The 14,393-nt window shown below is 60.4% G+C and overlaps 1 protein-coding gene across 2 annotated transcripts in view; it reads right to left on the bottom strand.

The window, feature by feature from the left end:
- COL5A1 (collagen type V alpha 1 chain) overlaps nucleotides 1-14,393 on the bottom strand; it is a 148,944-nt gene that overhangs the window by 29,929 nt on the left and 104,622 nt on the right. For both annotated transcript variants that reach the window (XM_070799667.1, XM_070799666.1), the window contains exons 35-45: nucleotides 13,908-13,952; nucleotides 13,372-13,425; nucleotides 12,338-12,391; nucleotides 9,467-9,520; nucleotides 8,566-8,673; nucleotides 6,838-6,927; nucleotides 6,693-6,746; nucleotides 5,325-5,432; nucleotides 2,280-2,387; nucleotides 1,275-1,328; nucleotides 27-80 (exon numbers count right to left, since the gene is read on the bottom strand). In XM_070799667.1, the coding sequence (XP_070655768.1) occupies nucleotides 27-80; nucleotides 1,275-1,328; nucleotides 2,280-2,387; nucleotides 5,325-5,432; nucleotides 6,693-6,746; nucleotides 6,838-6,927; nucleotides 8,566-8,673; nucleotides 9,467-9,520; nucleotides 12,338-12,391; nucleotides 13,372-13,425; nucleotides 13,908-13,952 (783 nt within the window). The remainder of the gene's footprint in view (nucleotides 1-26; nucleotides 81-1,274; nucleotides 1,329-2,279; nucleotides 2,388-5,324; nucleotides 5,433-6,692; nucleotides 6,747-6,837; nucleotides 6,928-8,565; nucleotides 8,674-9,466; nucleotides 9,521-12,337; nucleotides 12,392-13,371; nucleotides 13,426-13,907; nucleotides 13,953-14,393) is intronic.

Below are 14,393 nucleotides of genomic sequence, written 5' to 3'. Positions count from 1 at the left end.
GAGGGCTGTTAGCCGCGGATACTCACGGAGGGGCCTGGCTGTCCGATGGGGCCTTGAGGTCCTGTAGGCCCTGGTGGACCCTGTGGGGAAGAGACAGAGGTGGTGGCTCCTGAGTCGCCGCTGAGGCCACTGATGTGGGGGCTGGCGGCCCAGCTCACCGGGGCCCTGCCCATGCGGGGCCCACCCCGGCCAGGCTGCGGCTCCAGAAGGCAAGAGGCCCGGGGTCCAGCCCTGAGTGTGTGCGGTCGGGGGTGGCCAGAGGGCCCTGTGCACCACCTCAGCCCCATCGCACACTCGAGACACGGGCTGCGGAGACCCCGTTCAGAAACGAGACCTGAGGTCAGGGGACTCCTGCAGGGCTGAGCAAGGGCCTGACTCAGGTCACGCCTGGAGCTCGATGCCGCCCCCAGGGCGCCCCCAAGCACGTTCCACTGTCGGCCCAGAGAGCGTGGGGGAGAGGCCGCACTGTGCAGGGAGTCTGACCCGCCCGGGCCGGCACTGGGAGCACACAGGTCCCTGCCCGCCCGGGACACACACACCGGCGAAGAAGCCCGCAGTGCAGGCCTCCTTCTGCGGCCCCTGGGAGGAGCTGCAGCCTCGTGACAGCGCTTGTGCAAGAACGCACTAGCACTTCTCAGCAGAATATTTTTTAGGGAAAATTAAGAGGCGTTTGGTCAGGATGCTGCAGCTGCTGGAACGGCCCGCAGCCCTCAGCGCTGAGAGGCGGTGACTACGTCCGTGGGACCAAAATCCTCAAGGACAAACATGCTCCATTTGCTTATTTCATTAAACCTGCGAGGGCTTCCTGTTCATCTGGTAATAAGGGATTCACTTGCAGGCGTGTGTCACTTACATACATACACGCCTAACACACACCTGTGCACGTACACACACAAGATTTCAACGGGGGGGAAAGCCCATCACCCGGTTCCCATCGGTTACGGGTGTGAGTGCTGGTATCTCGTTGTTGGTGATGAGTCGCTCAGTCATGCCTCTTGGCAACTGCACGGACTGTAGCCCACCAGGCTCCTCCGTCCATGGGATTCTCCAGGCAAGACGACTGGAGTGGGTACCTGTGCTCTCCTCCAGGGGGTCTTCCTGACCCAGGGATTGAACCTGTGGCTCCTGCTGCAAGTCCTGCATCGCAGGCTGACTCTTTACCACTGAGCCACCAGGGAAGCCCGGTTACCTTGTAAGGGTGGTTAATGTCAGTGGGGACAGTGCACCGAGCCGAGCACGTGGCCCTGAGCCGTGGCTGCGCTGGGGCCCCTTACCTGCTCGCCTTTGTCTCCCTTGCTCCCTTTCTGTCCTGGCTCCCCAATCTCTCCCTGTGGGAAAATGGGAAAGACCCGTCAGACGGTCCAGTGGCCGCTTGCACGTTCTCTGCTCCCCGTAATTAATTTTTCTCAGAGAGTAAGAACCATCTCCTCTCCAGGGGGACCTCTAACTTTCCTAAGATGAAACATTTCCATATATTAATTTGATTTCCTCTTTAATAAGAGAGCTGGAAGAGATACGACCTTGATTTTACGCTTTGCAGGATTGTAGTAGATTTGAAAGTGTGGCAAAAAATCATAATGGAAATATTTACTTCGTCAAATCGGATGACAGGACAGTGTAATAAAGACAACTCAATTACTATGCCTCCAGAACTATTAAAACCCCTCATGCTTCTGCTATGCCAGGCTGTCTCCCACCCCGAGAGGCCAGGCATCAACACTGCAGAGGTTATAAAGTCAGAAATGTCACCGGAGAGTTCTCACAAATGGGAAGCTAAACCGGAGAGCTGAATTCCTCTGATTTCATTAAACGGAGAACACAATGCTACGGTAACAGCATCAGATTATAAAGCATATTCCTAACGAAAGGGGGCCTTGATGATTCAAGCGGAGACATTTAAAAATAGATACTGAGTAAAACCTTGTTAAACTCAGCTCCACAGATCTGGAATCTGAGATGATCTAGAGTGCTTCTCCTTGCTCTGGCTGCTACAGCAGATGTCTTTGATGACATCAAAACCACAGAAGAGAGCACTGTGTGAGTCCCCTCGAGCGTGTCAGAGGTCTCATTCGTTACCGCTATTTGGGAGCTATTCCAAAACCATCCGCTAACGCAAGGAACGCCAGATGCACAGCACGGGGTCCCTGTCACCAGAGCCCCCGCAGTGCCTGCGTCCCTTGGTTTGAAAGGACCCCCGCCCAGCTCCGACCTGCAGATGTGGGCCAAGCTGGGCCATGCGGGGTCCACGATGGGGCGGGGCTTCTCCAAATTCCTCTTACCTTGTCTCCATCTTCTCCAGGGGGGCCCACAGGGCCAGCGGGACCGGGGAGCCCCACGGGGCCCTGGAGACCGTCTCGGCCAGCTGGGCCTTGTGGACCCTTCTCGCCCTAGAGAGGAGAGGGGATGACTGTTCAAAGGCAGCTCCATCGCGGGAGCATCCTGCCAGCAGCTCGTCTCCCGGCCAGAGCCCCACAGGCGGGAAGCGGGCGGTTCCTGGGGAGGGACCATCCCCCAGGTCCTCATGGATCTGCCAGGTGCGCCGGGGTGGCTCCTGGGGAGGGACCGTCCCCCAGGTCCTCATGGATCTGCCAGGTGTGCCGGGGCGGTTCCTGGGGAGGGACCGTCCCCCAGGTCCTCATGGATCTGCCAGGTGCGCCGGGCGGTTCCTGGGGAGGGACCGTCCCCCAGGTCCTCATGGATCTGCCAGGTGCACCGGGGCGGCTCCTGGGGAGGGACCGTCCCCCAGGTCCTCATGGATCTGCCAGGTGCGCCGGGCGGTTCCTGGGGAGGGACCGTCCCCCAGGTCCTCCTGGATCTGCCAGGTGCGCCGGGGCGGCTCTGAGTCCAGTCCTGTATCACTGTTCCCCACGCGCCTCTGTGGTCAACCCTCACCCATCCTGGGAAGGGCTACTCTCTCCCAGATGGGCACGGAGGCTCGTTCATACAGTGGAGCCGGGATCCAAACCAGGGCAACCCGATTCCCGGGTCTACGTGTGCGATCGCCCAAGTCAGTGGCCAGGGCGTCTGAACTCCAGCTCTGGCCAACTTGCTCACTCTCTCGATTTTCTACTAATACCACGCCGCACGCCCCCTGAGCAGGAGCACAAGCACCTGCACACACACGCACACACACATGCACACACACAGGCATGTGCGTGCACACACGTACACACACACATACACAGGCACACATACGCATACATGCACACACACGTACATAGGCACACACACGCACACACAGGCATGTGCGCACATACATGTACACACACATACACAGGCACACATATGCACACACACGTACATAGGCACACACACATGCACGCACACACATACACGTGCACACGCAGGCACACGCACACATACACAGGCACACATGCACAGGCACACATACGCACACACGCGCACACACATGTACATAGGCATGCACACGCGCACACACAGATGCACACACACAGATGCACACACACACAGGCACACGCACACACAGGCACACATACGCACACATGCGTACACACACGTACATAAGCACACACACATGCACGCACACACACATGCACACACATGCACAGGCACACACACGCACACACATGTACATAGGCACACACACATGCACACATATGTGCGCGCACACATGCACACACACACATGTGTACACACACACGTGCGCACACACACACCCATCTTCCTTTCCTCACAGCTTTGCTTCACTTTCCTCATCGCCCCCTTGGTTATCCCAAATGATCCTCACTGAGTTCTTGCTCTATTTTGCCAGCCATGGGCTACCCCGTGGGTGGCCGGCACCTTCTCACCCAAACTGGGATCCCTGTCTCCCGACAGAACCAGGAATGGAAACAGGAGGGGACGCGGACGGGAAAGCGAGCGGCCTCACAGTCGCTGGCAGGCCTCGCCGTGCCCGTCCCCTTCCTGCACCCCCTTCCCTGTCCTGCCGCACATTCACGCCCTGCTCCTCGCCTGAGAGTCCCCGGAAAGGCTCTTCCACAGTTAAGCCAGAACATGCCCAGGCATCCCATGGCTCGGGTGGAATCTTCCTGCTGACACGACACCTGACCTTTGCTCGGCCTTTTCTCCTCAGGTGGCTGTGCTGGGACTGTGACGAGAGTTTCGCGGACGGTGCCACCCTGGGAGGTTTCTGCTCAAGCCCCGACTCTCTTGAAACTGCGAGCCCGAGCCATGTCCACCTGGCTCCGTGTGCTGTGTTTTCTCTACCCGCACCGAGTGCCAGGAGGAGGGGGGCGCGGGCAGAGCCCAGGGGGATCTGCGTCCTGCAGGCCTCAGGGGACAGGCCAGAGGCCTCAGAACTGCCGATGGCACGCCAGACAGATCGGCCAGGCGCCCATGTGTCCAGCGTGGTTCCCATGTGGACTTCTCGCCAGGAAGGCAACCAAGGCCCTCTTTCTAACCCTGAGGCATGGGAAACCCATGAGGCAAACCAGCCTCTCTAACAGAAATCAATCCTCATAGGTGTCTTGACTCAATGGGACATCATCCAGGTAGCCCATCCCCCTGGAACTCAGACTTCTGTGACATTTGCAATTTGGAGAGGAGCTCTGAGCTGGAATCTGTCTCCATGGCTGAGTGAATGTGAGGCCAGGTGGGCGTTTGCACAATCATGAGGCACATGTCAAATGTGGCTGGGGTGAGGGTTCATCTGGGCAGGAAGGGGCATTTAGGGAGACACTAGGGGAGAGAGGCTGGCGGTCAGCTTCCCAGGGCATGTCTGACTAGATACGAAGGGTCTCTAACTCCCTTCATGGAAGCCGAGACTCCAGACCAGCCCCCACCTGAGCTCTCACAAAGCCTCCGGGTGGGGGCAGGCACACCTGGGTTCATCAGGTGTGAAGCGTCGGCTGTCAGGGGTCTGGGAAGAGGTTGCTTATCTTCCCATCAGGTCGCCTATCCCTTTTCTTTTCCACACCTGCCCCCAGACCAACACAGCAAGCGCCATCCCAAATATCCACCTTTCCCCTACACTGACCAGCCGTGGGCCCAGGCCGGGGTGGGGGCCCCATCCTGTCGGGGTCCCCAGAGCCTGGACTGGGCCCAAGGCCACGTTTGGACAGAGTCTCCACACGCCCCCACGCCCGGCCCTGGCCTGCATGTCCCAGGGCACAGACGCACAGGCCTGTGAGCACCCCTCCAGCTCAGACCACTCTGGGGAAGCATCTGGCCGCCTTTGGATGTCAACCGTGACAGCCAGGCACACATCGCAAACTTCACCACCCACCCCCTCCCACAGACCCCAGGGAGACGCCCAGGGAGCACAGCACACAGCAGGGACCGAGCTCCTCTGGGGCAGTACTTACAGGAGCGCCTTTCTCTCCAGCTGGCCCAGGGGGCCCCTGGGGCCCGGGTCTCCCTGGAATTCCAATGGGCCCAGCAGCACCGGCTGGACCTCTCTCGCCTGGAGATCCCTGGGCAAGGCAAGAAAGTGGTTTATTTCAAAGGCTCTCCAACTGCGTGGGTACGACTTCCTGAAGCCCCACCCCACCACACCATACCATTCCACCACCTCCTCACTCTAGAGCCCGCCATAGCTCCCCAGGGCCCCGAGTGAGCACAGACTATCCGGTCTGTCCTGAGGCTGTTTCTGAGCCCCTCCCATAACTCCAAGCCCCCGCAGAGCGTCTGAGGACACCTCTTCTTTAAGTCCTGCCCTGGAGGGACCTCGTCTGGGACCCTGGCATCTACTTGGCCCTGTGGGCTCCGCCTGCCCCCGGGGTGCTCACTGGCTGCCCGGCTCCTCCACGCTGTCCGCTCTATGGGGGAGGCTCTGGCCCCAGGACAGGACTGACAGGTGGGCACGTGGACTAATTCTGGGGGTCAGCACTGAGGACCCTGGTTCCCCGGGAGGCATCCTGTTCCCAACCTTTATCAGAAGGAAGATTACTTTTCACCTCACTTCCCCCTGACTTCCCCATCATCATCGCTCTCAAACGGCCCCTAACTCAGGTGGAAGGGGATGTTGTTTCATGGTCCACCCTCAACCCAGCCAGGGGCCGGGGCCGCTCCTGAAGCCCCCACCTGAGCAGATGAGTGGGGGCTGTCGGATGGGCCCCGTTTTAAGGGGGAAGTGAGGCAGATGTCACTTCCCCATAAAGAGTCAGACAAGAGCGGGGATCTGTGGGCACAGCCTCATGTGGCCACTGAGTCCCCCAGACCATAGCCCGGGGTCTCAAAGGTCTGAATCTTTAGGCCTCGTGTAGCTGAATCTCACGGTTGGGAGGGACCCACTTAAGGAAACAGCACAGCTCTGGGGGCCAGGCCTCCTGCCTGTGCTGAGTCACCTTTGCCCTGAGCGGCCTTGGGTGTGTGGATGGCCCGGCTCGAGGCCCTGGAGCTGCGTGTGCCCGTGTGGGCTGTGCCAGGCCTGGACCCGCGCTGAGCACCTCCACGAGCTCGGGGGCCCACTCAGGCCTCGTCCACACTCCCAGCCCTCCAAGTTCCCTCACACAGCACGGCCCCTCCCCGGGCCTTCCTCACTGGCTGGCAGCTCAGGCACGTTGGCCACATCCATCCCGACTCCACCTCCTCCACCATAGCCTTCCCAGGACCCCCGGGGGACCATCAGAGCCAGGGTGCGTGCTCCCCAGCCCTCAGGACACCTGCTCTCCTGCAGAGCAGGCTTGGAGGGAGAGGGTGGGAGAGGCTTTGTGCTGGGCCAGTACACTCACCGCGGGGCCTGGTGGGCCGGGGGGGCCTTCACTGCCTTTCAGTCCAAGCGCCCCCTGCAAAGCAACGGGGTGTGAGAGGGGGCCGCAGGGAGAAGCCTCCCCAGGAGGGACATCCAACCCGTCCCCCGGCGGACCCCTCACTCACCACTGGACCAGGAAGGCCTCGGTCTCCAGGGAAGCCTCGCAGCCCGGGGGGACCGTCTTTCCCAGGAAGGCCGGCGGGGCCTGGGTCACCCTGGAATCAGGGCCACAGGTCAGTTTCGGGCGATGCCCACAGCCCAGGTGGATGGGGAGTGGGTGGGGCCGGTCTTTAGATCCACTCGGGAGCTGGGCTGGAGGGGGGCTTCCCGGGGCTCACAGCTTTAAAAGGAACCTCTGGGTCTTGACTTGCTTCACTGGTTGATGGATCCGGGCGCCGGAGCATGGCCCAAGCTCACACCTGGGAGCCTGTGTGGCCAGCTGGCCCTGCGTGTGGCGTGGGAACTGACTCTGTCTGGGACTCTAATCATGATCTGTGGAGTCCTGCTCCCCGTCACATCCTTCAGGGCCACAGTGGCCCGAGCGGGGGCTGAGGGCCTGTCCTTCCCGTGAACCCGGGGATCCTCGTAAAACTGGCTCAGGTGAAGAACTCCGTGGCCAAAGCATTGGAAGCTTTGCCTGAAATGGACTCGCTGCTCAAGATATTCGTCTTGAGCCTGAACCACATTTTCTGAAAGGATTCTCTGTCTGACCATGTACCTTCCTTGAAATTCACTAAGGCTGTGACATCTTCTAGGACTTTCTCTGGGGTCCCACATGGGAGGGTAGGGGCGTCCTTTCCAAACTCAGCCAGCTCTCTTTATGGCTAAATGGCTGTCTCTACGTTATACACACACACGTATGCACAAGCACATATGTATGTACTCCATCATGTATGCCTGCATACATACATGTGCGTGTGTGACCTTTTCACTCTTTGATTACTCTTCAAGTTTACTTTGTATGTGGTCATGCAAAGGGCTGGAGAACTTATCTCTCCCGAGTCCCTCACTGAAAAGCTGAAAGAAGAGGGCCGTTTGTTTTTACGCAAAAACACAGGAAGTTATGACCGCCAGCTTGGGGCACCCAGTCTGGGGGTGGGTTTTTTAATTATTTATTCTTTCATTGATGCTTTCAAATCGTGGTGCTGGAGAGGACTCTTGAGAGTCTCTTGGACTCCAAGGAGATCAAACGAATCAATCCTAAAGGAAATCAACCCTGAATATTCATTGGAAGGACTGATGCTGAAGCTAAAACTCCAATACTTTGGCCTGATGCAAAGAACCGACTCACTGGAAAAGACCCTGATGCTGGGAAAGATTGAAGGCAAAAGGAGAAGGGGGTGGCAGAGGGTGAGATGGTTGGATGGCATCACCAATTCAATGGACATGAGTTTGAGCAAATTTCGAGAGGTAGTGGAGGACAGGGAAGCCTGGCGTGCTGCAGTCCATGGAGTCGTGAGTAGTCGGACATGACTTAGCGACTGAACGACAGCTTTCGTGTCTTAAAGTGGAGAATTTTTTAAAGGGTCACTTTCCGCTATCTTCAGCTTAGACACATGAAGTGTCAGACTTCTGTCCATTTCTGGGAACGGGTGGGCGGCCACTCTGGGTGCCCTGGGGAAGAGGTGGTCCACAGCCCCCCATCATCTCTGTCCGGGAAGCTGATCAGCTCAGGCCCTCCTTCAAAGTGAGCAGAGAGGAGCTGAGTCCCTGGTCTGAGCGGGTGCATTGGCATGAAGAGCAGCTGCTTGAGAATCACACATTCATCAGAGAAAAGCATCAGAAAGACACAGACCAAGGGCTGAAACCGTCCCCAGGAAAGTCTGCTCAGGACAAAGGTCCCAGCCACTCACCTTCGTCCCTTCTTTCCCGGCCAGGCCCGGGAGCCCCTGTTCACCGGGGGGGCCTGGGGGCCCAGGGTGGCCACGCTCGCCCATGGGACCAGTTTCCCCGGTGGGACCCTGCAGGGAAAAAGCGTGTCAGCCAGTAAACACATTCCAGGGACACGCAAGAAAGTAACCTTCTCTGCCTCAGTCTAAGGACAGCCTGGTCACAGAGGCGAAGGGCCACTGCGAGCCCACCAGACCATCACCTTCCTTTGAAGGTCTTCTCCTTCTGGTAAAAACCCAGGGAGAGCAAAGCGCACTGGGGGTGCTGTTCACCAGCTACTGCCCGGCCCCCACTGTGGTCCTGAGTCTCGTCTCCAATGAAGCCGGCGGGACCTGCGTTTCCTCGGCCTCGGGGGGAACCCCTGTGCAGGGAAGGGCAGGGGGCGCACCTTCGTTTCCTGGGTCAGTATCTTATTTACCGCCACGTTAGGCACAGACTTTCTGGGAAGCAAGGTGACTGTGCCCCGTTTTGCGGCCCTGAGCCTGCAAGCCCATTCTCGCACAGATCCAAGGTTAGAACGGCAGCCCCGGGCACTGGATCCAAGGCGGGGAGTCAGGCTGCATGGACCCCAAGGGCTGGGCTGCCCAGAGGGTGGAAGCCGGACTCCCCGGGCCTGCCTGGTCTGCCCACAGAGTTGGCACCTGGCTCTGCCCTCTCGGTTCGCGTCATGCGATCACTCCCCATCTCTGCACCTGCTCTGCTCCGTGGAAAGCACCTCTGAAGCAGTGGTCTAGGCCTTATGACGCCTCCCGGCTGCACCCATGCCCTGGCGATGCAGGGATCTTCCACCCTGAGCGTGACCCTGTCTCCCGAGTGGGCGGGGACCCGGGATGACCCCAGATGCCAGCGGGGCCTGTATCTCACCTGAGGGCCGACCACACCTGGGGGGCCTGGAGGGCCGGTCTTGCCTTGGAAACCCTGCGAAGAGAGAGTCAGCCCGCTGAGACGGCTGAAGCGGCAGACAGAAGGTCACCCCAGCCCCCACCCCACCCCAAAACAGTTGACGTCCGAGACCTCATTGAAAAGGGCCATTTCTCTTGTCCCACTTCGCATGAATTTAGGAAGGTCAGGAAACCAGACAGGATCGTTTCACTAGCTGCTTCCATCACCCCGTCTTGCTCTGAGAAATATACTCTGTAACCGTTCGTCCTCCTCACGTCACTAAGTGTCTGTTTTCTGAGCAGACTTGGTGTCACAGCTGCTGGAAACTACACCCGGGAGCCACCTCTGGGCTGCCTCTCGTCAGTGACTGTGCGGGAACTGTCCTGCTGGTGTCCCCAAGGCCCCTGGGGCAGGACAGCCGGTTTTATACGGCACCCACTGAAATCCGGACGCAGAGGGGACCTGCCACTTCCACAGTGTGGCAGCTGGGAGGTATTCTTAGCTCGACTCAACAGGAACCGCTTGTTTCTGCTCCGCTCGCTGGCACGGACCCGGCCGCCTGGCTGCTCTGCACACGCTCTCCCCCAGAGGCGAAGCTGACGGCAGAGCAGCACGGGTTTCATTTCCGGCATTCATTTCCACGGAGCTCGGCACGTGCGGACAAGATGCCATCTGCAGGCGCCACGTGACGCCGGGGGAGACGTGCAGATGCTACGCCCGGGAGGCTTTCAGTGGAAACTCTACAGCGTCCGCAGAGGGAAACGGCTCGTTTAAGGCCGCAGCAAGAGCCGCGGGGCCAGCTGCCCACGGGGCTGAAGGGCAAGGACCTCTGACCCAGAGCACGACAGCCAGCGAGTGTGCAGCTGAGGGACACTTGATGCTCAGCCGCTGGACTGTGCAGACCCAGAGCAGAGGCAGCTTCACAGCAGAGTCTGGGAGGGCTCCAGCCGAGCTGCACGCACGGGACTGGCACGGCCATGGCCGAGGCCGCACTCCCCACAGGAGACCTCTGTGCGCTCAGTCGTGTCCGACCCTTGGTGGCCCCCGGGACTGTAGCCCACCAGTCTCCTCTGTCCATGGAGTTTTCCAGAAAGAGTACTGGAGTGGGCAGCCATCTCCTACTCCGGGGGATCTTCCCAACTCAGGGATCGGACCTGTATTTCTTGTGTCTCCGCCTCAGCAGGCAGATTCTTTACCACCGACCAGCTGTGAAGCCCCCATACTACACTTAATCTTAGCCGCAAGGCCAGCAGCCTTTACAGGGTCAGAAACAAGGCATGCTGGACAGATCGAAGGCATCTCCCCTGCTCGGGGGGCTGGGCAGCAGTGCCCACGTGGAGGCAAGGAAGGCCTGCGTGTGGTCCGCCGGGGGACACCCACGCCAGCTGAGGCCGGGGTCCATCTCAGTGCTTGTGACGAGCGGGCTCTGGGCTCGCATGTAGGAGGTGCTACGACCTCTTGTGTTTCCAGTTCTCTAACGAAAGCACAGGTCATGACCCCGAGGAGGGCCTCTCTGCAGGGCATCTGGACTGACCCCTGGAGGACGCCACACCCCAGGCGGGCCCAGATGGGGGTGCCCCTGAATCTCCGGGGCAGCCAGGCCTGGTGGGGGGGCAGGAAGAACCTGCCCTGCTTTGCCAGCAAAACAAGCGGCTTAATCACTCTGCCAGCCTCTCCCCAGAACAAGGCAGAGGGGAGAGTGCGCACCGTGAGACGAGAAGCCTTCCATCCGATCTGCTCAGGAGAGCACTGGAGAAAAGCGTGCAAAGCTGGGGGTGCTTTAGTTTTTCTCCAGAAACAAAAGAGCAAAGCGAACTCTGTTTTCTGCCACGGAGCACCAGGACGGCACATGTAGGGGACTCTTCATCACCACGAGCCAAAAAGGGACCCAGGGATGTTTTTAAGAAGCACCAAGACGTATTAAGTGTGCTGTTAAGGATCACACTTCTCAAGGGGCCGGCTCCTCCTGGGAGAGTCAGAGGTCTCTGACCACATGGACGCCGGACGCAGACACAAGGGGGCCTTCCCGTGGGCCAGTCCCCACCACTATGGTGGCCAGAAGGTCACCAGGCGCTGCGAACCCCAGCTGTCCAGAGCGGGAGCCCCCAGGTCACAGGGTGCCCACGCCCTTCCCAGGGACAGGCCTGGGGGGACTCAGCATGAAGCTCGCTTGAATCCCCCGTGGCTCCTGGGACCAGGAAGTGACCCCAGTGCTTTTTCTAGAACTAAAAAACGTGGGCGTCCATTAAGTCCAGCTGTCAAAGACTGTGGCGGGCGCTGCTACAGGTCAGGGCAAGGCCAAGCTGAGCCCTGACAGCAGACGCTGGCCCTGAGCACAGCCAAGGGCCCAAACTCCAGCCCGACCGGCCGCCTGCCCCCTTACTGAAAAGGGCACTTGGGGGAAGCCGTCTGCCTCCCTGCCATCCCCCCCGAGGCAAGGGCCGGGACAGACAGGGCTGGGGGTGGCATAAAGTAACCGGAAAGCTGGAAAGGGAGGACCTGCCCAAGGAGTGTCCAGTTCAGACGCACGTGGCGTGCGCTGGGCCGCGCTCCGACCCTCCCGGGGAAGGCAGGGGCCACTCCTCTAGGTTCCGTTGGCGTCACGATGGTTGCACGTGTGACCTTGGGCCAGGCTGCCCAGGACGGCTTGAAGCCGACACCTGCCCTCACACACAGAGGCCAAGGGGCTGCTCGGAGGCTGTGGAGCTCCCTCCAGAGAGGGCGCATCCCGCGGCCACAGGAGCCGGCCGGCCCTCGGGGGGCTTCCCAAGGCTGAGCCTCAGCCTTGCCTGAGCCGACCGGCAGTGAAGGTCGGGCGCGGCGCCCACATCCCCCGGCGCTGCCCACACTCACCGTCTCGCCTCGCTGTCCAGGGTGCCCCGGGAGCCCGTCCTTGCCTGGGGGCCCCTGCAGAAAGCAAAGGAGAGAAGCTTCATCTCATCCCAAGACACACACATCTTCAGGACTTTGTGCCACCCCAGAGGACAAAAGCTACCATTTCAGTCCCAAGGTGATGACGGCAAAGTCACAGTAACAAGCACTCCTGGGAGCCCGGGTCTGGGCTCCACCCCCTTGAACCCTTACATCCACCCTGAGGGTCACTGTCGTCTCCCACAGGGAGAAGCCAAGGTGTCAGCAGCCCCTGAGGCCCGGCCGCAGGAGGCACTGGGCCCAGGTCCATGCAGGGCAGAGGTCGAACTCCTTCCTAACCCCCGTGCCCACGCGCGTCCCAATAGGCAGCAACTCCTGCGATGAGGGGCTTTTCCTTCTTAGAGGAAATACACTGTTATCTGCTGCGAGCTGAGCTGTGCCTCTCCCCACCACCACCAGGAAAAACTGGTTGAGGTCCTAACCCCCTGAAGCTGCGACCCTGGCCTCATTTGGGAACAGGGTCTCCGCAGACGGGATCGGGTCAAGGTGAGGTCTGGCTGGGTTAGGCTGGGCCCTCATCCAGAGTAGAGACAGAGAATGTGAGACACAGGAGGAGAGAGGAGAAGGCCAGGCGAAGATGCAGGCAGAGTGGGGCTGGGGGTCCATGAGCTCAGGGGGCCAGGGGCTGGGAGAGGCCTCCGGGGGAGGCATGGGACCCCGGCCCCGGGAGTTCGGGCTCTGGCCTCCAGACGGAGAGAACGCGTTTCTGTGGTTTTAAGGCGCTGGGCTTGTGGCCATTTGTCGTGACAGCACTACCACCCTGACTCAGGGCCGACTGGACAGTCATGATGGTCTGATGACAGAGGGGTCCGTGCGCCCCAAACTGCCCCTCTAGTCAGAGCTCCTGGGCTGGCCCCCCTCCCCTGAGCCCGCTGCCTGGAGGCCGGAGCCCTGCGGAAAGACCAGCGTCTCCGGGACACCCTGGACCGGCCCCACAGGGAAAATGCGGTACTCACCGGGGGGCCCTTTGGTCCAGGGAACCCCGTGGGTCCTTGGGGTCCGTTGGGTCCCTGGGGACAGACAAGAGCCAGTATGAGGACAGGCATCGCCCCAGCACGTGGGCCCAGCAGCCCCACCATCGGATCTCTGAGCACAGGCACGGTCACCCCTACTCCCCACGACTTTCGAGAAGCTCTTTCCAGCCCTGCCCTCGCCAATGTGAAAAGTAAGTCCGTTACACAAGAAGGTCCCTTGGGGCAGCGTGAGGCCCAGGACTCGGTTTCCGGACATCTCAGCCACCGCCCACCTCAAGCCCCAAGGCCAGGGCCAAGGGGATGGGGTCGTCATCTCCAACCAACAGAAAAGACTTTACTCCCGGGGAAGGCCACCCCCGAGCCACCTCTGGATTTTAGGAACCACCCTCCTTCTCCAGGGTCGAAGGCTGGCCATGCTCTGCCCCGCCCCCCAGGAAGAAACGCTGGGGGCCGCTGAGGGCAGGCAGCTCTCCTGCAGACGCTCCTGGGGGTGTTCCTGGACGCATCCAGGTGCTTACCCGTTCACCTGGAGGGCCGGCCGGGCCATCGCCTCCAGAGTTGCCCTGGGAAGGCAGGGAAAGAGCAAGAAAAGCTTATTATTACTATTTCTGTCATTACTATTTCTGATGAAAAGACTGGTCCGTGACAGCATCACAGGTGCAGCATCGCCTGGCGCCCCTGTGCCCTCTGCAGTCACCCCGCCTGCATATGGAGCAGAGCGCACCAGCCTCGGGTGGTCCTCGCCTCTGCACACACACCCAGTACCGAGCCGCCCTCGCCGGGACTGAGACACTCCCAGGAGAACGCGCTGCTGCTCTGGGACAAAGGCCAGGCTCCCACCAGGGGCCAAAGCTCACGAGAAGACGGGACGCAGGCTGCGTCCCAGGCCCACCCAGCAGCCCGCAGCAGCTGAGCGTTCAGTCAGCCTCCGGGGGCGCGACTGGGCCCAGAGCTCGTCACGGAGGGACTCGGGCAACCCCCGGGCCTGCCCTGCCCCTGCCTGG

The sequence above is a fragment of the Bos indicus genome, chromosome 11 (assembly GCF_029378745.1).
Source record: "Bos indicus isolate NIAB-ARS_2022 breed Sahiwal x Tharparkar chromosome 11, NIAB-ARS_B.indTharparkar_mat_pri_1.0, whole genome shotgun sequence".
In the NCBI taxonomy this organism is placed as follows: Eukaryota; Metazoa; Chordata; class Mammalia; order Artiodactyla; family Bovidae; genus Bos; species Bos indicus.
This window is presented reverse-complemented; position numbering and strand designations above follow the sequence as displayed.